Source organism: Nansenia antarctica, assembly GCF_963989245.1.
Source record: "Nansenia antarctica genome assembly, contig: SCAFFOLD_189, whole genome shotgun sequence".
Taxonomy (NCBI): domain Eukaryota; kingdom Metazoa; phylum Chordata; class Actinopteri; order Argentiniformes; family Microstomatidae; genus Nansenia; species Nansenia antarctica.
This window is the reverse complement of record NW_027663164.1, coordinates 40965-67078: the sequence shown is the minus strand read 5'-3', so window position 1 is coordinate 67078 and position 26114 is coordinate 40965. Positions and strand designations below refer to the sequence as shown.

The 26114-nt window shown below is 46.4% G+C and overlaps 1 protein-coding gene across 1 annotated transcript; it reads right to left on the bottom strand.

Annotated features, from left to right (window-relative positions):
- Window positions 1–1500: 1500 nt before the first annotated feature.
- On the bottom strand, window positions 1501–24292 carry LOC308175249 (chemokine-like protein TAFA-5; the record flags this gene model as incomplete). The annotated part of the gene is made up of 4 exons (XM_080550952.1): window positions 1501–1551; window positions 7021–7154; window positions 12608–12757; window positions 24208–24292. 4 exons carry the CDS (start codon window positions 24290–24292, stop codon window positions 1501–1503), a joined length of 420 nt encoding a protein of 139 aa, XP_080407078.1.
- Window positions 24293–26114: the final 1822 nt, after the last annotated feature.

The following is a 26114-nucleotide window of genomic DNA, read 5'->3' as shown; positions in this document are numbered from 1 at the left end:
GAGGAGCCAGAGGAGGAGCCAGAGGAGGAGTCAGAGGAGGAGGAGCCAGAGGAGGAGTCAGAGGAGGAGGAGTCAGAGGAGGAGTCAGAGGAGGAGTCAGAGGAGGAGCCAGAGGAGGAGGAGGAGGAGCCAGAGGAGGAGCCAGAGGAGGAGGAGCCAGAGGAGGAGTCAGAGGAGGAGGAGTCAGAGGAGGAGGAGGAGGAGTCAGAGGAGGAGCCAGAGGAGGAGTCAGAGGAGGAGTCAGAGGAGGAGGAGTCAGAGGAGGAGGAGGAGGAGTCAGAGGAGGAGCCAGAGGAGGAGGAGCCAGAGGAGGAGGAGCCAGAGGAGGAGTCAGAGGAGGAGGAGTCAGAGGAGGAGGAGGAGGAGTCAGAGGAGGAGCCAGAGGAGGAGTCAGAGGAGGAGGAGTCAGAGGAGGAGTCAGAGGAGGAGCCAGAGGAGGAGGAGGAGCCAGAGGAGGAGTCAGAGGAGGAGCCAGAGGAGGAGGAGGAGCCAGAGGAGGAGTCAGAGGAGGAGGAGGAGTCAGAGGAGGAGTCAGAGGAGGAGGAGGAGTCAGAGGAGGAGGAGTCAGAGGAGGAGTCAGAGGAGGAGCCAGAGGAGGAGTCAGAGGAGGAGTCAGAGGAGGAGTCAGAGGAGGAGCCAGAGGAGGAGCCAGAGGAGGAGCCAGAGGAGGAGGAGGAGCCAGAGGAGGAGCCAGAGGAGGAGGAGTCAGAGGAGGAGTCAGAGGAGGAGCCAGAGGAGGAGTCAGAGGAGGAGGAGGAGCCAGAGGAGGAGCCAGAGGAGGAGGAGGAGGAGCCAGAGGAGGAGCCAGAGGAGGAGTCAGAGGAGGAGGAGGAGGAGGAGCCAGAGGAGGAGTCAGAGGAGGAGGAGGAGGAGCCAGAGGAGGAGTCAGAGGAGGAGTCAGAGGAGGAGCCAGAGGAGGAGCCAGAGGAGGAGTCAGAGGAGGAGGAGGAGCCAGAGGAGGAGCCAGAGGAGGAGTCAGAGGAGGAGGAGGAGGAGCCAGAGGAGGAGCCAGAGGAGGAGTCAGAGGAGGAGTCTCTCTCTAGGTCTCTCCAGTCTGGTAGAGTTAGGGTCATGAGTAGGGATCTGATCCATCATGGTCTAAGCTCAGCTGAACAGGTTATGACTCCAGTATGAATACAGCATGGGTTACCATGGTAACATCCAGCTCCAGTATCGGGACCTCTCTCTCTCTCTCTGCCATCATCAGGAGACCTGGGGGAATCGATAGAAACACAACAGCCGTTAGGAAATCAGCCAGCAGAGAATCCATAAAAAACACACTACATGTGGCTCTGCAACATACTGAGCACTTCTGCTAGCGTAAGAAATGTGTTTATGATGGGGGGGCCTTCATCGATAAAATGGCAAGCCCCATCACTTCAGGCACATGTTGTGTGTGAATCAGGGAACATGGATTTGGGGTGGGAATTGGAAGTCAGAATGTTTGAAAAAAGAGGAGCTATAGTGTGTGATTCACTCTGTCTGAGGTTATCTCTGCCTCTAAGATGGGACGTATCCTTCCCAGGGATCAGGGATGTCGTCTGGTGACAGCTGAGTACACAAACATGCACAAACATGAGGGGGCTGATCACTGAGAGTGGTTGCTGTGTTCATTCACTGTTTTATGCACACAGGTTGAATCTCATTTTTAGTCAAGAGGCAAAGTGAAGTTAGCAAGAGAGCATGACCCCTGAAACCTCCCATGACCCCTGAAACCTGCTATGACCCCAGAAACCTCCCATGACCCCTGAAACCTGCTATGACCCCTGAAACCTGCTATGACCCCTGAAACCTGCCATGACCCCTGAAACCTGCCATGACCCCTGAAACCTGCTATGACCCCTGAAACCTGCCATGACCCCTGAAACCTCCCATGACCCCTGAAACCTGCTATGACCCCTGAAACCTGCTATGACCCCTGAAACCTCCTATGACCCCTGAAACCTGCTATGACCCCTGAAACCTGCTATGACCCCTGAAACCTCCTATGACCCCTGAAACCTCCTATGACCCCTGAAACCTGCTATGACCCCTGAAACCTGCTATGACCCCTGAAACCTGCTATGACCCCTGAAACCTGCTATGACCCCTGAAACCTGCCATGACCCCTGAAACCTGCCATGACCCCTGAAACCTGCTATGTTTCCTTCTCAATATCTGCTTCCTCTGATCCCGACATCTCCTTCACATTGTATATGACAATGACATTCTGCCAACATACCACCATCTGTATTACAGTTCTTTGATAATCGGATCAAAAGGAAGAATATTCTTTATTGTCGGACTGTGTTAGGGTTAGGGTTAACTGATGTTTCAGTTCATTAACTCTCTGTAATGATGCCGTGCTGGTGCTCAGGTGGAGATGTTAAATTAGACATGTGAGAAATGTAAATGAAGTCCATAATAGATCCCTGGGAGGCAGACTAATGCCATCATTACACTTGTTGCGTTTAGTCCTGTGATGACCTCGTGTTACTGGCTTAAAGAGTGTTACAGATGTTCTCCAAAGCGTTCAAATGTAATCAGAGTTATTGTGATTGCAGCTTCACTGTGATTGGTCGGTTCTTAATGTTCTCAGCTACATGAGGCTTGAACATGTTGATAGTGGCGTTGCAACAGTGATCTTCCTCAGCAGCAGCTCAGCTGCAAGTCACAACCAATCCAAATATTCAGACTTTTATTCTGAAAAATTGGCGCTTTGCATAAAAATGTTGTAATTTCTGAATGGTGAAACCAACACACAAATACCATCAAATACCATACAAGCTGAGCATCTCTACTTTAGTCAATTTCTTGGAGTGTCGAGCCATAGAAGAAGAAATGCGTCACTGTCCCATTATGTCTGCAGGGCACTTTTATATAACTGGTCTGTACTGTAAAGCCACAGCATCACATTGTCTACAGGAATGGCAGCCAGATACAGTAACAGCAGATATGTATGCTTCGCTACCACCTAACTATAGGTGGATCCCTCGACATCACATCTATTATTTAAGGAAAGCACTCAAAAGTGTTCTAGAAAAATAAATAGAGGGGGGTTAGGGTTATGGACAGAGAACATTATTTTTGTCACTTAAAGGGAGGTTTACAAGTGCACCTTTGGGGCGAGTACATGTTGAATTATTAAAGTCTTGTACAACTGCAATAGAAAAAGAGCCGATCCAGTCATGTCGGGACATTCAACCATGTTGCCCCTCGAGCTGCCCTGCATCTGCAGGAAACACACTGAATCTACCCTTCATTCTACCCTATGACTACCCTATGACTACCCTATGACTACCCTACATTCTTAATTTAAATCAATGACAAGTTGATCTGTAGATCTGTTATGTTTTCAGTTATCAGTAATAGATTTCTACTGAAACCCAGCAGGTTCACTATTCATATGTAAACTCCTTCTGTCTTTGGGTTGGATGGTGTTATATCAATACGGATGAGAAAACAAGGGTGTCATTTGCATCACAAAGGAGTGATCATGCATACGACATCACAGGTGAAGACAGAGTGATCATGCATACGACATCACAGGTGAAGACAGAGTTAACGTGTACCTGATCATGCATACGACATCACAGGTGAAGACAGAGTTAACGTGTACCTGATCATGCATACAACATCACAGGTGAAGACAGAGTTAAAGGAGTGATCATGCATACGAAATCACAGGTGAAGACAGAGTTAAAGGAGTGATCATGCATACGACATCACAGGTGAAGAGAGAGTTAACGTGTACCTGATCATGCATACGACATCACAGGTGAAGACAGAGTTAACGTGTACCTGATCATGCATACGACATCACAGGTGAAGACAGAGTTAACGTGTACCTGATCATGCATACGACATCACAGGTGAAGACAGAGTTAACGTGTACCTGATCATGCATACGACATCACAGGTGAAGACAGAGTTAAAGGAGTGATCATGCATACGACATCACAGGTGAAGAGAGAGTTAACGTGTACCTGATCATGCATACGACATCACAGGTGAAGACAGAGTTAACGTGTACCTGATCATGCATACGACATCACAGGTGAAGACAGAGTTAAAGGAGTGATCATGCATACGACATCACAGGTGAAGACAGAGTTAAAGGAGTGATCATGCATACGACATCACAGGTGAAGACAGAGTTAACGTGTACCTGATCATGCATACGACATCACAGGTGAAGAGAGAGTTAACGTGTTCATGCATACGACATCACAGGTGAAGACAGAGTTAACGTGTACGACATCACAGGTGAAGACAGAGTTAACGTGTACCTGCTGTGTCATGCATACGACATCACAGGTGAAGACAGAGTTAACGTGTACCTGCTGTGTCATGCATACGACATCACAGGTGAAGACAGAGTTCACGTGTACCTATGCATACGACATCACAGGTGAAGACAGAGTTAACGTGTACCTGATCATGCATACGACATCACAGGTGAAGACAGAGTTAACGTGTACCTGATCATGCATACGACATCACAGGTGAAGACAGAGTTAACGTGTATGACATCACAGGTGAAGACAGAGTTAACGTGTACGACATCACAGGTGAAGACAGAGTTAACGTGTACCTGATCATGCATACGACATCACAGGTGAAGACAGAGTTAACGTGTACCTGCTGTGATCATGCATACGACATCACAGGTGAAGACAGAGTTAACGTGTACGACATCACAGGTGAAGACAGAGTTAACGTGTACCTATGCATACGACATCACAGGTGAAGACAGAGTTAACGTGTACGACATCACAGGTGAAGACAGAGTTAACGTGTACGACATCACAGGTGAAGACAGAGTTCACGTGTACCTGCTGTGTGACATCACAGGTGAAGACAGAGTTAACGTGTACCTGCTGTGTGACATCACAGGTGAAGACAGAGTTAACGTGTACGACATCACAGGTGAAGACAGAGTTAACGTGTACCTATGCAGACGACATCACAGGTGAAGACAGAGTTAACGTGTACCTATGCAGACGACATCACAGGTGAAGACAGAGTTAACGTGTACGACATCACAGGTGAAGACAGAGTTAACGTGTACCTATGCAGACGACATCACAGGTGAAGACAGAGTTAACGTGTACCTATGCAGACGACATCACAGGTGAAGACAGAGTTAACGTGTACGACATCACAGGTGAAGACAGAGTTAACGTGTACCTGATCATGCATACGACATCACAGGTGAAGACAGAGTTAACGTGTACCTGATCATGCATACAACATCACAGGTGAAGACAGAGTTAACGTGTACCTGATCATGCATACGACATCACAGGTGAAGACAGAGTTAAAGGAGTGATCATGCATACGACATCACAGGTGAAGACAGAGTTAAAGGAGTGATCATGCATACGACATCACAGGTGAAGACAGAGTTAAAGGAGTGATCATGCATACGACATCACAGGTGAAGACAGAGTTAACGTGTACCTGCTGCTGTGTCGCTCTGCTGGATCTGTTTGTTGTTTTCTTTCACATGTCTGTCCTTGAAAAGTGTTTGACCTTTGACCTTTGCTGTCTGTCTTCTGTGGTCTTGTTTGTGTGTCGTCATAGGGCCTGAAATCACAGGGAAGGAGTGTTGTTGTTCCCTGTGTTGTTCCGTCAAACGCATAAGGAGTGAAACATGTTCCTCAGAAAGACGAAAAAAATACACATGATAACCCTAACCCCACCAACATATAAAAAACAAATACAATGGTGAAGCAGGTATGCAGGTATGCAGGGTTAGGTATGCAGGTAATGGTGAAGCAGGTATGCAGGTAATGGTGAAGCATAGGTATGCAGGGTTAGGTATGCAGGTAGGTTTGTAAGGATTAGATGACAAAACCAGGTGAGTCTCAGGTCAAACCACATCATCATGTCTGCTAAATGACACTTTTCAAATTCCAAACTCTAAATTCCAAATTCCAACCCTAAGGTTAAATACAAATTAAGAAATAATAACTGACTCTTGGGTTTCAACATGCTGTTATCTGTCATTTTGTGATAAATAGGCTTGCTAGACTTGGTACGCAAGGCTACGGCGTCGATTTTACGCAGAACTTTAAATCGGCCTTTAGGGTAGAGTCAACTATGCCTCTGGAACTGTGTAGCAAAACATATACATGTTTCTGACAATTGCCATGGCAGCAAATGTCACTGCCATTGTCAACCCATTAAAGCACATAACCCTAACCCTAACCTTAAACCTAACCCTAACCCTGAATACTGTTATAATGAATGACAAAGGATATGATTGCCTTGCTGTGAGGCACATTTAATCAGTGGGGATACAACAGAGAAGCAACACATCTTATTAGCAGTGGGAAGTACATGTTCCTCTATGTGAAATCCATGTGTCTGGTTTAACATAACATCTGTGCCATTACTATTGTGTTGCTGTAGGTGACTGCACAACATGATGAATATCTCGTTTCAGATTATAACTATCTCTGTATGAACTGGACTGCAATGTCAAATGTGTTTATTTTAGAAAAATAAACAGAAGGAAAACTGTATGACTCCAGCCCATCTACCCCTAACCCTACCGCCTAACCCTACCGCCTAACCCTACCCCTAACCCTAACCCCTCCTAAGCTGCAAAGCTGTGAGATATGAACAATTGTAGAGTCAATGAACCAAAGCATTAGTCATGGTTACCATGGCTCCCATGGCTTGGTTAGGGTTAGGGTTGGTTAGGCCTGGTTAGAGTTAGGTTTAGGGTTAGGGTTGGTTAGGCCTGGTTAGGCCTGGTTAGAGTTAGGGTTAGGGTTAGGGTTAGGCCTGGTTAGGCCTGGTTAGGGTTAGGGTTGGTTAGGCCTGGTTAGGCCTGGTTAGGGTTAGGCCTGGTTAGGGTTAGGGTTGGTTAGGGTTAGGCCTGGTTAGGGTTAGGCCTGGTTAGGCCTGGTTAGGCCTGGTTAGTGGTCTCACCGTGGTGGTTAGGGTTAGGCCTGGTTAGGCCTGGTTAGGCCTTGTTAGGCCTGGTTAGGGTTAGGGTTAGGCCTGGTTAGGCCTGGTTAGTGGTCTCACCGTGGTGGTCTTCACGCGGCCCCCTGGCTGCGTACAGGTCCAGCCTGACTGGTTCAGCAGGGTTAGGGTTAGGCAGCCCTCCTCCTCCAGACACGGCTGCATGGCACACCACCGCCTGCTCCTCACCACGGAGGCTAGGGAGGGAGGGGGGGAGGGAGGGAGGGAGGGAGGGGAGGGAGAGAGGGAGGGAGGGAGGGAGGGAGGGGGGGAGGGAGGGAGGGAGGGAGGGAGGGGAGGGAGAGAGGGAGGGAGGGAGGGAGGGAGGAGGGGAGGGGGAGGGGAGGGGAGGGAGGGAGGGAGGGAGGGGAGGGAGAGAGGGAGGGAGGGGAGGGAGAGAGGGAGGGAGGGGGGGAGGGAGGGGGGGAGGGAGGGGAGGGGAGGGAGGGAGGGAGGGAGGGGAGGGAGAGAGGGAGGGAGGGGAGGGAGAGAGGGAGGGAGGGGAGGGGGAGGGGAGGGGAGGGAGGGAGGGAGGGAGGGGAGGGAGGGAGGGAGGGAGGGGAGGGAGAGAGGGAGGGAGGGGGGGAGGGAGGGGAAGGAGGGAGAGGAGGGAGGGAGGGAGAGGAGGGAGAGGAGGGAGGGAGGGAGGGGAGGGAGGGAGAGGAGGGAGGGAGGGAGAGGAGGGAGAGGAGGGAGGGAGGGAGGGAGAGGAGGGAGGGAGGGAGGGAGGGAGGGAGGGAGGGGAAGGAGGGAGGGAGGGAGGGAGGGAGAGGAGGGAGGGAGGGAGGGGAAGGAGGGAGGGAGGGGAGGGAGGGGAAAGAAGGAGAGAGAAAGGAAGGAGAGAGAAAGGAAGGAGAGAGAGAGAGGAAGGAGAGAGAGAGAGGAAGGAGAGAGAGAGAGGAAGGGCAGGTTACTTTTCAATGTGAAAATGGTCTCTATGGTAACACTTTACAGTAAGGTAACTTTTGTAAAGGATTTATAAATGGTTCAAAATGACTAAACCATTTACAAACAGTAAACCCTAAATGCCCTTACCCTTATGTTAGATTATGTATCTATGAACCTCCTGACAGAGGGGTTAGGGTTAGTTAGGGTTAGTATGAACCTCCTGACAGAGGGGTTAGGGTTAGTTAGGGTTAGTATGAACCTCCTGACAGAGGGGTTAGGGTTAGTTAGGGTTAGTATGAACCTCCTGACAGAGGGGTTAGGGTTAGTTAGGGTTAGTATGAACCTCCTGACAGAGGGGTTAGGGTTAGTTAGGGTTAGTATTACAGCAGAGGGTACTCTGCATGAACGGTCAGATGATCACTGCTGTGTACCATCTGAGCTCTGGGCTCTAACGCTGACCTAACCCTAACCCTGACTTAACCCTAACCCTGACTTAACCCTAACCCTGACTTAACCCTAACCCTGACCCTAACCCTAACCCTGACCCCAACCCTAACCCTAACCCTGACTTAACCCTAACCCTGACTTAACCCTAACCCTGACTTAACCCTAACCCTGACCCTAACCCTAACCCTAACCCTAACCCTAACCCTAACCCTGACCCAACCCTAACCCTGACCCCAACCCTGACCCAACCCCAACCCTGACCCAACCCTAACCCTAACCCTAACCCTAACCCTAACCCTGACCCAACCCTAACCCTAACCCTAACCCTAACCCTAACCCTAACCCTAACCCTAACCCTGACCCAACCCTAACCCTGACCCTGACCCAACGGATAATCAGGTCTGTGGAACAGAACATTCTACTTATAACACTTAAGACCTATATCATTTTTTTTTATACTAAAATCACAAATATATATTTAGAGGAAACTAGGGCATTCACACACACCTGCATTTGCATATTCCCTCAGAGAGAGAGAGAGAGAGAGAGAGAGAGAGAGAGAGAGAGAGAGAGAGAGAGAGAGAGAGAGAGAGAGAGAGAGATATAAAGGGGAGGGGAGTAGCTCCATATTTAGGTCTTCAAATAATAATTGAAGAGAAAATAGCAAATATCAAACAAACAAACAACTATGCATGCAGGGCCGTGTGAAAGGAGAAAACGCCCTAGATGTGTATGTAGGTATAATATATAACCCTAACCCTATGTATAAAGACACTGTATCTGTTAGACACTGTATCTGTTAGACACTTTATCTGTCTTAGACACTGTGGGCCCTATTATGCACTTCATCAATAAGACGAGGCGGTAGATCTAAACTTAAGACGTGGAGGCGTGGTCAAGGCCACTTTGCTATTATGCGTGCTGTAGTGGGCGCCTAAAACCCGGCGCTAAGCAAAGAAATTAGTCATGGGTGTGTTTTGGGCGTCTTCTCAATCAACCCAATCAGCGTGCCAGGTGCCATTCCCTTTAAGAACCGGCTGCGTTGAGTCATTAGCGCTATGCTATTATGGAAGTCCTAAGAAGGAGGTCAGCGCGCTTCTCTGCCTCTCCCTTCTGAAATAAAGCATTTATACTGTGACCGTAATTGACGTCTTGCCGTGGAGCCACGTGCGTGTTCATGTGTGCCCACATGCATGCGCAAACCGCGGAGGCGCGCTCGTGTTTCAAAACGTGCATGAAGTCTAAACTTAAGAACTTTTCAAACCACTTCTTAGCGATAGGAGCAAAGTCAGATCGCATAATAGCAGGGGCGCCTAGTGCACTTCATTAACATATGAACACTCCCACAATGAGCAATATATGCACGGGAGTTTTACGTCTTATGTGTGGGCGCCTATCGACACCTGTATAATAGCAGTAGCGCGTATGAAGCGCATAATAAGGGTGGCGGTAGGTCTTAACCTGGCGGTGCGTCTTAATTAACACTTAAGACGGCAAGTTAAGAAGTGCATAATAGGGCCCTGTATCTGAGAGAGAGAGAGAGAGAGAGAGAGAGAGAGAGAGAGAGAGAGAGAGAGAGAGAGAGAGAGAGAGAGAGGGAGAGGGTGTTTCCCGCTGGATATCTTAGCTGTGCTAAGGGTTAGGGTTTGCGAAGTCAACAGTGTTTCAGGATCACGGCATGTCGTTGCAGGAAAGGGATATTGTATTTCATTACAACTGTTGCGGCGAGTTACAATACATATACAGAAATATACATATACATCCAATACATATGCAGAAATATACATATACATCCAATACATATACAGAAATATACATATACATCCAATACATATGCAGAAATATACATATACATCCAATACATATGCAGAAATATACATATACATCCATATATCCTTCGCACACGTGTGTTTATTCACACATCATTCATCCCCGTTCCTCGCAGATATCATCTATAATCATTTGCCTTTTTGCCATCCCTCTAAGGGTTAGAATTATTAGAGTTATGAATGACCTCCTGTAGAAGGGTTAGCGTTAGTATTCCCTAGCATTCATGGACAACATGCATCTCTGGGATGTTTTGGCTTCCATCAAAATGCTAATATAATCTCTGAAGATTGCTAAACGACATCAACAACATGTCAGAATGACAAATGACAGCAATACAAACCAAACCAAACAAGTATGTGTGTGTGTGTGTATGTGTGCGTGCATGAGTGAGATATATATATATATATATATATATACTCAAAATATATGTGCGGTGCTTCAACCTGAAATTGCCGTCCATTTTCTGACAATGACTGTGAGGATAGCAGGATATCATACCATCACTGCTTCACTACCAGTGACAGTCTGGGTAAGCAGGGCAGGGTGATGTTTCTGTTTTTTTGGGAGATGAAAGATTGGAAGCAGATTGGAAGCATTCAAATGATGTATCATTCATGAAACTAGTTGAAGCAGATGTGCTTATGTGAACGTTGGATTACCTGAAACCAAATACCAGAGACAATCTGAATCAAAACAGCTGTTATAAACAACTATAACAACATGGACATACAGGCGAAGTCACAAGTTTACAAGTCATTAACCACTCCACAGTTTTCATTTGAACAAACTATAGTTTTGAGTCGGTTAGGACATCTACTTTGTGCATGACACAAGTCATTTTTCCAATAATTGTTTACAAACAGATTATTTCACTTATAATTCACTATATCACAATTCCAGTGGGTCAGAGGTTTACAACACTAGGTTAACTGCTAGTTAACTGGGTTAGGGTTAAGTTAACTGGGTTAGGGTTAAGTTAACTGCTAGTTAACTGGGTTAGGGTTAAGTTAACTGGGTTAGGGTTAAGTTAACTGGGTTAGGGTTAAGTTAACTGCTAGTTAACCGATGTGATGCTTTATAAGACCTCAGAAGCCCCTAACCCAAACCTCCAACAGGACAGAAAATGTAGTTTAGTTAAACATTAAAATACAGTATGAGGACGTAGAAATACATTTCATAATTAATTATATGGCAAAATGAAATCAGCGTTATGCTTCGAAGGCACACAAACTGCCAATGAATATTAGGTTAGACAAGACAACATCTTCCCGATGTAACTTCAGGTATGAAGCAGCAGAGACATCTGAACCCTACTAACCCTAACCCATATAAACATGCCCACTTCTAGTCCTTTATCTGAATACAGATAATGATCTCTCTGTACACCTTATTACAGATGATGGTGATGTCAAAATGAGAGAGAAAGGATACAAAATAAATGCTTTCATTGATATAAGACATAAAGTATCCAACTGCCCAACTAATTACCTGCAGCCAAGCATCTTTGGCAATAGGAACCGATCCTGAAACACCTGAACACTCTAACACACACACACACACACACACACACACGCACACACACACACACACACACTAACCCAAGCTCACACTTCATCATAGTGTATCCTAATTAACTGTTGCATTGTGCAGATCCATAGCATGCACTGTCCATGTGCATAATGGCATTTATTCAAGGAGGACCATTAACTAATCACTTCATTCATCAACATGGTAGATTCTTCCAGAAAGAGGGTCTCTTGTGTCCCCCGAGGCACAATGACAATAGGCACAAGGAAAGGAGGGGGAGGACTGAATAAATACATGAGGGAATGGAAGTTAGGCAGACACCTGCAGTAGTGCATTGATATTGATAAAATTAGCAGATATTTATATTAGAATATTTGATAGCAAGAGGCAGCAATGACCAAATAGTATACAATTCACAAGCCAACTTCCAAAGGAAAATCCCCTCTGAAGCTAAGAGCCAAGATCCTCCAGTTCATACGTGAATGTACCAGGATAACACAGACAGACAGACAGACAGAGACACAGACAGACAGACGACAGACAGAGACAGACAGACAGAGACACAGAGACACAGACAGACAGACAGACAGACAGAGACACAGACAGACAGACAGACAGACAGATGACAGACAGACGACAGACACAGACAGACAGAGACAGACAGACAGACAGACAGACAGACGACAGACAGACAGACAGAGACACAGACAGACAGACGACAGACAGACAGACAGACACAGACAGACAGAGACAGACAGACACAGACAGACAGACAGAGACAGACAGACAGACAGACAGACAGAGTGAAAGTGGCACAGGAGGACAGAAGGCCCTAACCCTAACAGGCCCAAACCCTTTAGGGAGGCTAAAGCCTTTCTCAGCCAGCAGGCCTGGCGTCTCTCTATGACAGCAGAGGAAGAGGAAGAGGAAGAGGAAGGAGGCGGGTCTTGGCTCTTACCGTCGACGCAGGCCGGCCTGGCTCTCGTGGTTCCGGCTATCTGGCCCTTCCTGCAGGCGCACCTGGCCGTCTGCCGCGCCACGGTCCTCCTCGGCTGACTGCTGTCCCGGTCCAGAGCCACAATCTCACACGTCCCCGCTGCCAACTGACCTAGCGAGGGAAACAACCTGGTATTATACTGACCTAGTGAAGGACAACCTGGTATCATACTGACCTAGTGAAGATAACCTGGTATCATACTGACCTAGTGAAGATAACCTGGTATCATACTGAAGTGAAGATAACCTGGTATCATACTGACCTAGTGAAGATAACCTGGTATCATACTGACCTAGTGAAGATAACCTGGTATCATACTGACCTAGTGAAGATAACCTGGTATCATACTGACCTAGTGAAGATAACCTGGTATCATACTGACCTAGTGAAGATAACCTGGTATCATACTGACCTAGTGAAGATAACCTGGTATCATACTGACCTAGTGAAGATAACCTGGTATCATACTGACCTAGTGAAGATAACCTGGTATCATACTGACCTAGTGAAGATAACCTGGTATCATACTGACCTAGTGAAGATAACCTGGTATCATACTGACCTAGTGAAGGACAACAACAACAAGGATAACAACGGACCTATTGTGGCCCAAATTGAAGGCTATGAGAAGTTGATTATTTGAGTCATGATAGTGCTTGACTCCTAGTAGCATCTAAAAACCAGAGGCTGTGGTTCAGCTATGGAAGAAGGTTATGTCATTTATGTTTCCATTCTTCAACCCAAGAGCCCTTTTCCTTCGGTGTGCAGTCTCTGCTATCCATTCCTTAGGTGTGCAGTCTCTGCTATCCATTGTCATTGTCCAATGCGCCTGCCAAGCTCCCATGCTGCAGCCGTTTGACTCTAACCCTAACCCTTATCTCACTACCACAGGCCCAATATGCCCAATGTTGATAAAACAGCAAGCTGCATGTTGACTCCCCGTAAACACATTCATCATAATTCTGTAAACAAATTGATGAAGCAATAAATCCAAAATCCCAGAGGATAAACTTCCTGTTGGTGTTCATCCATCCGTCAGCGGTGCTCCCGGATCCCTAACCCAGTTTATTACATGTCATATTTCACTCTACATTTACAGCAGTGAATACATCTTACAACTATATTACAACTGTCAGAGCTGCCAAAGAAAATCTAGAAAGTTCTGCGGACGACCCTCGCTGCAACTGCTCTCATCATAAAACCCAGAGGACTTTCAATCCTCCCTCCCCCCCTCCCCCCTCCCCCCCTCCCCCCCTCCCCACCTCCCCACCTCCCCCCCTGGCTGGTAGATGTTGGAGGTGGGAGAGTCCATGTGTAACATTGAGGGGAGGTCATCAGCATGCGAGCCCTGGTTACTTCCCAACTCCCAAGCTTTAATTTCTCCCCTCTCGCCTTCCTCCATTCATTCCCTCACTGAGCCACCCAGCTGTATGGTAAACACACACATCCTCCCCACTTACTGTATCTTGCCCTTCTCCACTTTATTACTCCATAGTTCTCTCTCTCCTCTCTCCCTCTCTCACCTTCACTCCTCTCTCCTCTCTCCTCTCTCCTCTCTCCCTCTCTCACCTTCACTCCTCTCTCCTCTCTCCTCTCTCACCTTCACTCCTCTCTCCTCTCTCCTCTCTCACCTTCACTCCTCTCTCCCTCTGATCTCAATCTCTGTCTAATAAGCTGAGAGAGAGAGAAGCTCTATGAAAGGTCCTCAGACACAGAGTATCAAAACAGCTTTGGAATATGAAGCAGGAAGCGACCAAGTAAGCACCATGAAGTATAGCGTCACCTCGCACCGCACATGTCTTCTGCTGAAGGCCTTGGCTGGACTAAACCACAGGTCATTTATTCTCCATGTAATAAAATTGTAGATATTTTTCTGAGTGATAATTCCGGCTACACCACGGCTTCTCGTTCCATAACGCTTAATTAATATCTGAACATCTGGTAAGAGTACAGTATGACCTTTGACCTTTACAATGACTCTGGAAACACAACACTATTATTACCTCATACTTCTTACATTCTACAAACACTGACTGTCAGTTATTTACTATTTGTACAGAGAAAAGCCATTTTGTTATTCATCCACAGTAGAAGATAATGCTGTTTTGGAGGGTAAAGTAATCCTTAGCTACATAGCAAAAAAGACAGTACCCCAATGTGTAAACAACTTAAGCGTCATGAACAGCATGTCTTTGCTTGTGTTCACAAAGACAAGAGTGACAGCTAAGTCCAATACCATTGTCAAGTTCAGTTAGCACATCATGTATCATTGCCCCAGACAATGTCAAAAGCTCTTTTACAATAGAGAGGAACGTCTCCAACCTGGTAACCTTATAACCCTAACCACCCTGCTAACCTTATAACCCTAACCAACCTGCTGACCTTATAACCCTAACCAACCTGCTGACCTTATAACCCTAACCACCCTGCTAACCTTATAACCCTAACCCACCTGCTAACCTTATAACCCTAACCTTATAAGGTTAAGGTTTGAATGAATGAATGAATGGTCTTTATTGGGGTAGTGGTGGTCTAGTGGATAGTGAGTTGGACTCGTGATCGGAAGGTTGTGAGTTCAAATCCCGCCTGAAACCACACCACTACTAGTGTGCCCTTGAGTAAGGCACTTAGCCCTCAGTTACTCCAGGGGGAATGTCCCTGTAATTCGTAATTGTAAGTCGCTTTGGATTAAAAGCGTCTGCTAAATGGCAAAATTAATTATTGTCATTAATACAGTACAGGTACCATACAACGAAATTTAGGAGGGGGGGAACACTGTGCTGTACTCTATGCTATGCTATGCTATAAATATTCTAACATTTCCTATCTCTGAACCTTATGTACACAAGGGTTGTCATATTGCACATAGTATTATTGCACATTCATTTAAAGTGTCGCAGTTTGCAGGTTTGAAATGTTCACAGTTGTATTTCAATATTGCACTTGTGTTTACAATCTAGTAGCTGCCATCAAATTGTCTAGATTGTCCAGGGCCCAGAACCTAGGTCTTTGCTGTGTTCAGGGCCTGAATGGCCCTAGGGTAGAAGCTGAGCTTCAGTCCAACCTGCTAACCTTATAACCTTAACCTAACCTGGTTGCAGTTTGACCGCAGCAATAAGATCTGACTCAGGGTCAGGTCCAATCAGTGCTGGTCCCCCGCCAGTGTGACTCCCCCGGCCCCAGTGCATCATGGGAGCTCATATATCTTGCTGGTGTTCTAGTCGCTCAGGCGGCAAAAAAACTAGTCTGATAAGGGTTATCAACTCCCCTGCCTCCCTGCCTCCCTCCCTCCCCACCTCCCTGCCTCCCTCCCTCCCCTCCCTCCCTCCCCACCTCCCCTCCCCTCCCTCCCCACCTCCCCCCCTCCCTCCCTGCCCACCTCTCCTCCCTCCCTGCCTCCCTCCCCACCTCCCCCCCTCCCTCCCTGCCCACCTCCCCTCCCTCCCTGCCTCCCTCCCCACCTCCCCCCCTCCCTCCCTGCCTCCCTCCCCACCTCCCTCCCTCCCCACCTCCCCCCCTCCCTCCCTCCCTCCCCCCCTCCCTCCCTCCCCTCCCTCCCTCCCCACCTCCCCTCCCCTCCCTCCCCACCTCCCCTCCCTCCCTCCCCTCCCTCCCCACCTCCCCCCCTCCCTCCCTGCCCACCTCCCCTCCCTCCCTGCCTCCCTCCCCACCTCCCCCCCTCCCTCCCTCCCCACCTCCCCCCCTCCCTCCCCCCCTCCCTCCCTCCCCCCCTCCCTCCCTCCCCTGCCTCCCTCCCTCCCCCCCTCTGCTCAGTCAGCCTATGCAGATATCTGGGCTCTTCAACAGTGAGGCTGCATCTTTCTAATAAAAAGGGCCAATGTGACACAGAGGTCAGTTCTTTTCTAAATGGTTTCCTTTGGGAGTGATTCTGTTTCCTTTGGGAGTGATTCTGTGTTGTGAAGTCCGTGTGAGCAGGTTAAAGGTTTGAATGGCAGATGTGTCAGACCACAGCAATGCAACCATATACTGAGACATGGTTAAATGTGGGCTGACCAAAGCAACCTTTCTCACTTCTAAAAATCTAGACAAAGGCTTTCAACTGAGTGCCATAATTGTGCAGTACATGTATAACTTATTAGTGTAGAATGAGACTAATGTAGCAATGCAACACCTACCAATAAACTCCTTCTCAATGCCTCTATAGATCAACAAAACACACACACATCCTTACTGTTTGACCAGTAGTTTCAAAACATAACTTTCCCTGTGACCGTCCTAATGTGACCCAAAGGTGTGGCCTAAGAGTATTGATGTTACAGTACCATTGTCTTAAGTTGTGGCACAAAAATAACTGGCCAACTCCCATGACCTGGGAGACCCTAGGTAACCCTAACCCTAACCCCCATGACCTGGGAGACGCTGCTGATTTCACATTCACCCTGTCTATACATTTCTGGATGTGGCAAATTGTGCTTTTTTATTATTATTTGTAATTATACTGCAGCATGGACGACAGAAAGACCTGTTTCAGCAGCATGTGACGCCCAGATGAAGCTAGTTATCTAGTTATGTAGTTATTTAGATATGTAGTTATTTAGATATGTCGTTATGAATGAATGAATGAATGAATGAATGGTCTTTATTGTCATTGCTATAGTACAGGTACCAAACAACAACATTTGGGAGGGGTGGCTCCCCTGGTGCTAGGAAAAAAAAAAAACTTGTTTACTATACTGTACAGATAAAAACGACTAGGGTTGTCATATTGCACATAGTGTTATTGCACATTCATTTAAAGTGTCGCAGTTTGCAGGCTTGAAATGTACACATTTGTGCCTCAGCACTACACCTGATTTTTCAATCCAGCAGCTGCCATCAATCCGTCCAGTAGTTATTTAGATATTTAGTTATGTAGTTATTTAGATATTTAGTTATTTAGATATTTAGTTATTTAGATATTTGGTTATTTAGATATTTGGTTATTTATTTATTTAGTTATTTGGATATCTGCAGTAATTGGCCGTCTGTCAGCATGTACTAGATGATGTCAGATGTGTTGGGGAGCAGAGGAAGACAGTAACGGGTCTCCATGGTTACCACAGACTCTCTCTGCCCTGCTCATTACCACCAGTTCATCTCCTTCCTTCTTCCGTCTCCGTCTGTAATGAAGCTATACTATCTCTCTACAGAGGCTATGAGCTCTCTCTCATCTCTCTACAGAGGCTATGAGCTCTCTCATCTCTCTACAGAGGCTATGAGCTCTCTCATCTCTCTACAGAGGCTATGAGCTCTCTCTCATCTCTCTACAGAGGCTATGAGCTCTCTCTCATCTCTCTACAGAGGCTATGAGCTCTCTCTCATCTCTCTACAGTGGCTATGAGCTCTCTCTCATCTCTCTACAGAGGCTATGAGCTCTCTCTCATCTCTCTACAGTGGCTATGAGCTCTCTCATCTCTCTACAGAGGCTATGAGCTCTCTCATCTCTCTACAGAGGCTATGAGCTCTCTCATCTCTCTACAGAGGCTATGAGCTCTCTCATCTCTCTACAGAGGCTATGAGCTCTCTCATCTCTCTACAGTGGCTATGAGCTCTCTCATCTCTCTACAGTGGCTATGAGCTCTCTCTCATCTCTCTACAGTGGCTATGAGCTCTCTCTCATCTCTCTACAGTGGCTATGAGCTCTCTCAATTATAAATGCTTTGGTATTCATATGTTTATTTGTTTTGATTGCATTGGAACAACACAAAAAAACTGAGAAAAAAAAGCCAAATCTGATATCATTCCACACCAAAAATGGACTGGACACAAAATTAAAACAACAAATAAAAATAAAACAATAAAAACAACATATTTTTTGGCAGCACACCCTTTGGAAAAAATTACTTAAATCAATCGCTTCCTGTAACCATGAATGAGTTTCCTCTCTACTGGGATTTTGGACCACTCTTCTTTTGCCATCTGCTCCAGGTCACTCCAGGTTCTGAGACCCACAGGGTTAGGGTGTTAGTAGTTAGGGTGTTAACCCTACACAGGGTTTAGGGTTAGGGTTAGGGTGTTCTATGGGATTTAGATCTGGACTCATTACTGGCCACTTGTCTTAAGGCCAATGCACACGGCCCCGATGTTGTCGCACCGCCGAATTCGATTCCATTGTTTTGAATGAGACACGGCGTGCGATGCGATATTATCGCACAACAACATTCGATTCTCCATTCACACCAATTGAAATAATTAAAAGAATTGAGAATCGAATGTTGCCGTGCGACAAAATCGCACGCCGTGTACATTGGGGCTTTAAACTATTTCTGAGTGCTTTTTTAACTGTGCTTTGGGTCATTGTCCTGCTGGATAACCCCTGACCTCTGACAGAGCCCCAGCTTTCTGACACTGGGCCCTTTCCTACATTGCTTCCCAAAATGATTTGGTAGTCTTCAGATTTCATGATGGGTTAGGGTTAGGGTTAGTGTTAGCAGGTTAGGGTTAGGGTTAGGGTTAGGGTTAGGGTTAGGGTTAGCAGGTTAGGGTTAGCAGGTTAGGGTTAGGGTGACCCTATGGTATAGCAGGTTAGGGTTATGCACACAGTCAAGGCTTCCGGTGCCAGAAGCAGCAAAGCAACCCCAAAACATCTGTGAGCCTCCACATGTCTGACTGTGGAGGGGAGGGGAGGGGAGGGGAGGGGAGGGGAGGAGAGGAGAGGGGAGGGGAGGGGAGGGGAGGGGAGGGGAGGGGAGGGGAGGGGAGGGGAGGGGAGGAGAGGGGAGGAGAGGGGAGGGGAGGGGAGGGGAGGAGAGGGGAGGGGAGGGGAGGGGAGGAGAGGGGAGGAGAGGAGAGGGGAGGGGAGGAGAGGAGAGGGGAGGGGGAGGGGAGGGGAGGGGAGGGGAGGGGAGGGGAGGGGAGGGGAGGGGAGGGGAGGGGAGGGGAGGGGAGGGGAGGGGAGGGGAGGAGAGGGGAGGAGAGGGGAGGGGAGGGGAGGGGAGGGGAGGGGAGGGGAGGGGAGGGGAGGGGAGGGGAGGAGAGGAGAGGGGAGGGGAGGGGAGGGGAGGGGAGGGGAGGGGAGGGGAGGGGAGGGGAGGGGAGGAGAGGGGAGGAGAGGGGAGGGGAGGGGAGGGGAGGGGAGGAGAGGGGAGGGGAGGGGAGGGGAGGAGAACCTCCACATGTCTGACTGTGGAGGGGAGGGGAGGGGAGGAGAGGGGAGGGGAGGGGAGGGGAACCTCCACATGTCTGACTGTGGAGGGGAGGGGAGGGGAGGGGAGGGGAGGGGAGGAGAGGGGAGGGGAGGGGAGAGAGGGGAGGGGAGGGGAGGGGAGGGGAGGAGAGGGGAGGGGAGGGGAGGGGAGGAGAACCTCCACCATGTCTGACTGTGGAGGGGAGGAGAGGGGAGGGGAGGGGAGGGGAGGAGAGGGGAGGGGAGGGGAGGAGAGGGGAGGGGAGGGGAGGGGAGGGGAGGGGAGGAGAGGGGAGGGGAGGGGAGGGGAGGAGAACCTCCACCATGTCTGACTGTGGAGGGGAGGGGAGGGGAGGGGAGGGGAGGGGAGGAGAGGGGAGGGGAGGGGAGGGGAGGGGAGGAGAACCTCCACCATGTCTGACTGTGGAGGGGAGGAGAGGGGAGGGGAGGGGAGGGGAGAGGAGGGGAACCTCCACCATGTCTGAGCAGTGGGGTCCTCCTGGGTGGCTTGTGTGAGCTGACACTGTTGTAGCCTGTGTCTGCATGTGAGCTTGAATTTATTTTAGAAGTTGATTGAAGTTTTTTTATCCACCATTCAAACAATCGTTTGTTTCAATCTGTTTATCAACTGTTCTCTTCCATCCACATCCAGGGAGGTTAGCTACAGAGAGGTTAGCTACAGAGAGGTTAGCTACAGAGAGGTTAGCTACAGGGAGGTTAGCTACAGAGAGGTTAGCTACAGAGAGGTTAGCTACAGAGAGGTTAGCTACAGGGAGGTTAGCTACAGGGAGGTTAGCTACAGAGAGGTTAGCTACAGGGAGGTTAGCTACAGAGAGGTTAGCTACAGAGAGGTTAGCTACAGAGAGGTTAGCTACAGGGAGGTTAGCTACAGGGAGGTTAGCTACAGAGAGGTTAGCTACAGAGAGGTTAGCTACAGGGAGGTTAGCTACAGAGAGGTTAGCTACAGAGAGGTTAGCTACAGGGAGGTTAGCTACAGAGAGGTTAGCTACAGAGAGGTTAGCTACAGGGAGGTTAGCTACAGAGAGGTTAGCTACAGAGAGGTTAGCTACAGAGAGGTTAGCTACAGGGAGGTTAGCTACAGGGAGGTTAGCTACAGGGAGGTTAGCTATAGAGAGGTTAGCTACAGGGAGGTTAGCTACAGAGAGGTTAGCTACAGGGAGGTTAGCTACAGAGAGGTTAGCTACAGAGAGGTTAGCTACAGAGAGGTTAGCTACAGAGAGGTTAGCTACAGGGAGGTTAGCTACAGGGAGGTTAGCTACAGAGAGGTTAGCTACAGGGAGGTTAGCTACAGAGAGGTTAGCTACAGAGAGGTTAGCTACAGGGAGGTTAGCTACAGAGAGGTTAGCTACAGAGAGGTTAGCTACAGAGAGGTTAGCTACAGGGAGGTTAGCTACAGAGAGGTTAGCTACAGAGAGGTTAGCTACAGAGAGGTTAGCTACAGGGAGGTTAGCTACAGAGAGGTTAGCTACAGGGAGGTTAGCTACAGAGAGGTTAGCTACAGAGAGGTTAGCTACAGGGAGGTTAGCTACAGGGAGGTTAGCTACAGAGAGGTTAGCTACAGGGAGGTTAGCTACAGGGAGGTTAGCTACAGAGAGGTTAGCTACAGAGAGGTTAGCTACAGAGAGGTTAGCTACAGAGAGGTTAGCTACAGGGAGGTTAGCTACAGGGAGGTTAGCTACAGAGAGGTTAGCTACAGGGAGGTTAGCAAAATCCTCAGACAATTCATTGCTCCTCTTTATTTTCTCCATGCTCAGTGAGGTACGCACACACACACACACACACACACACACACACACACACACACACACACACACACACACACAGGTTGAGTCAACTTTTCTCCATTTTAACTGGTTGCAAGTGTGACTTCTATATTGCCAGCACTGAATGAATGAATGAATGAATGAATGAATGAATGGTCTTTGTTGTCATGGCTACAGTACAGGGTTAGGTTCGCACCAAACAACGACATTTAGGAGGGGTGGCTCCCTGGTGGCTCACTGGTAACTTGCCACAGGTGAGTTTAAACACAAATTAAAGCAGCACATTACTTACATCACATTTATTACACACCCTAACCCTAAGGAGCATTACTGCTTGAAATACAATTATTTCTTACAATTTAGATTTGTTTATTTTATTTAATATGAATTAATTCAGTCAGATTTGGCTTGTTTTGTGTTGTTCCAATACAAATAAATGAATAAACATGTGAACACCAAAGCCTTTGTAACTGCAACAATGTTCTGGGAGAGGTGGTGCCAATAACCCTAACCCTGGCCATGACTGTATATACTGTGTATATATATACATAAACATATACATAAATATAATAAATAATAACAAACATGTTTACAAATGAATCGATCAAATAAACAGGTGTAGAATACTAATGAACATATTCTCCAAACAAGTGATTTTTAATAACTGCTCTCACAATATCCCACAAGCTACTGAAAAGTAAATCATACATATACGTATGTTTATCAACTGAACTAGTACTGCACATAAATGTCTCAGACCATTAAAGGTCTCAGAGAGAAAATAAGCATGAGCAATGTTAATGTGAGTGACAACATCTAATGTGAACATATGGATGTCCTGACGTTATTACTATACTACTACTATACTATAATGTCCTGACGTTATTACTATACTACTACTATACTATAATGTCCTGACGTTATTACTATACTACTACTATACTATAATGTCCTGACGTTATTACTATACTACTACTATACTATAATGTCCTGATGTTATTACTATACTACTACTATACTATAATGTCCTGACGTTATTACTATACTACTACTATACTATAATGTCCTGACGTTATTACTATACTACTACTATACTATAATGTCCTGATGTTATTACTATACTACTACTATACTATAATGTCCTGATGTTATTACTATACTACTACTATACTATAATGTCCTGATGTTATTACTATACTACTACTATACTATAATGTCCTGATGTTATTACTATACTACTACTATACTATAATGTCCTGATGTTATTACTATACTATAATGTCCTGACGTTATTACTATACTACTACTATACTATAATGTCCTGACGTTATTACTATACTATACTATACTATAATGTCCTGACGTTATTACTATACTACTACTATACTATAATGTCCTGATGTTATTACTATACTACTACTATACTATAATGTCCTGACGTTATTACTATACTTACTATACTATACTATAATGTCCTGATGTTATTACTATACTACTACTATACTATAATGTTCTGACGTTATTACTATACTACTACTATACTATAATGTCCTGACGTTATTACTATACTACTACTATACTATAATGTCCTGACGTTATTACTATACTACTACTATACTATAATGTCCTGATGTTATTACTATACTACTACTATACTATAATGTTCTGACGTTATTACTATTGACCCTGCCATGGCCCTGCAGTAAGACTCTGGTGCCAGTCTGGTCTATTGAAGAACCCAAATAAATAATGTAACAATAATCTGTTCTCCTACCACACACGCGCACACACACACGCGCGCACGCACGCACGCACACACGCGCGCACACACACACACACACACACGCACACACACACACACACACACACACACACATACACACACACACACACACACACACACACACACACACACGAATGTACCTGTTGAAATGTAATGTATTCCATCAGTTGTGATGTTAGTAAACCTTCTCTGTTAAGGGATGTTAGTAAACCTTCTCTGATAAGAGATGTTAGTAAACCTTCTCTGATAAGAGATGTTAGTAAACCTTCTCTGATAAGAGATGTTAGTAAACCTTCTCTGATAAGAGATGTTAGTAAACCTTCTCTGATAAGAGATGTTAGTAAACCTTCTCTGATAAGAGATGTTAGTAAACCTTCTCTGATAAGAGATGTTATTAAATGTTAAATTCCACAGAACGGGCGTTTCACAGTGTTTCGAACAAGGCAGACATATATATAGGCTAACATTAACATATATATATATATATATATATATACATAGTAAGAAGGTAGTTAGTTAAACACACATATATATATATATATATATATATATATATATATATATATATAGTTATAAGGTAGTTACCTTCTCTGAGGAGGTGGGAGTGGAGGAGGACACATATATATATATAGATATATAGTTATAATAAGCATATAGTTACATATATATAGATAGTAGTCAGGTAGTTACCTTCTCTGAGGAGGTGGGAGTGGAGGAGGACACATATATATATAGATATAGATAGTTAGATAGATAGATAGATAGATAGGTAGGTCATATATATATATATATATATATATATATATATAGATATATAGTTATAATAAGCAGGTAGTTACATATATATATATAGTAGTCAGGTAGTTACCTTCTCTGAGGAGGTGGGAGTGGAGGAGGAGGAAACAGCAGATCAACGCGCACGTCAACACGCACGCCGGGCGGAGGAGCTGCATCCCCGCGGTGTTCAGTAGGAACACAAAGTCTCATAAAACATAATCCATCTCTGTTAGGTTACTGAACTAAGAGATAACCGTGGAATAACCATGTCTTAAGGCTGGGCTACTTTAAGCTTGAATTCGGAATAAGACGCAACATTGGCACAATCCATGGGGAGAAATAGAGATATAGTTGATATGATGTTGGCAATGTTTTCGCAATTGAGAAAGCCTCGTGGATTGGAAAGTTCAAGTCGTTACACTCATATCATATCATATCATATCATATCATATCATATCATATATCATATATCCCTCGGAGTAATGCTCTCTCTCCTGCAGACCTCTCCTCTCTAGGACAGCTCAGCTCTGCGCCACGGCAGAAACACTTTGCAGCAATTCCGTAAAACTAAATGTGTCTCATCATCTCTCCGTAACTGCACGGCGGGTCTGGGTGGTCCCGGGTTTGGGTCTGGGTGGTCCCGGGTTTGGGTCTGGGTGGTCCCGGGTTTGGGTGGTCCCGGGTTTGGGTCTGGTGGTCCCGTCTTCGTTAGGGTTAATAGTCTTGATGCATTTGGACTCCCTCGCATTCACAGTTCGTCCGCGTAAATTCCCCTTTAAAATGAAACCGCGTCAAATGAAACCTCACCAACTATCAGCTCAGATACAAGTCGATGTTCAGCCTCCTAACTAACGGTGTCACACCCCCCAGCGCTCTGTGTGACGTCACAACCAGTGAACATGTTCATCTCCGGGCGATTCCACAGGCGGTTTCTGTCTGAGGGCAGAGAGGGAGGAGATGAGTATATTTACAAAAATATATAAAGTTGATCAATTTGAACATTAAATATCTTGTCTTTGTACTGTATTCAATTGAATATAAGTCGAAAAGGATTTGCAGATCATTGTATTCTGTTTTTATTTACAGTTTACACAGCGTCCCAACTTTTCTGGAATGGGGGTTGTATAACAATTTTATTCAATTAATGTTTTGTATATTTTCACAGTTTGAGTCTCAATGGTTGAGTCAGTAAGACAACTTGAAGGACAATCAGAATGTCATCGCCTAGATACAGATTTCATCATACTGTACTTTTAGATGTTTGCTAGATCTCAGTTCACACCACATTTACGCTCTACCAAAGTTAAATGTTACTACTTTAAAGAAGATACGAGGTCAATGTGTTGAATATGAACACATTGATATACATATTAACTTAATTGAACGTTTATGAAAGACATTTTTGAAAAGACAGAGCAGTCTCAGAGGCTGTGGTTCTCCTAACATGATCCTCTTTATTGTGGCCTAGTTTAGTTTTTATACCTACAGAACTGTTAACCCATTTAAGATGGAAGGGAAATATCCTGCCTCTAAAACCCCTTATACCCTGACCCTGACCTGCTATACCATAGGGTCACCCTGACCCTGACCTGTCATACCATAGGGTCACCCTGACCCTGACCTGTTATACCATAGGGTCACCCTGACCCTAACCTGTCATACCATAGGGTCACCCTGACCCTAACCTGTTACACCATAGGGTCACTCTGACCCTAACCTGCTATACCATAGGGTCACTCTGACCCTAACCTGCTATACCATAGTGTCACCCTGACCCTAACCTGCTATACCATAGGGTCACCCTGACCCTAACCAGTCATACCATAGGGTCACCCTGACCCTGACCTGTTACACCATAGGGTCACCCTGACCCTGACCTGTCATACCATAGGGTCACCCTGACCCTGACCTGTTATACCATAGGGTCACTCTGACCCTGACCTGTTATACCATAGGGTCACTGTGACCCTAACCTGTTACACCATAGGGTCACCCTGA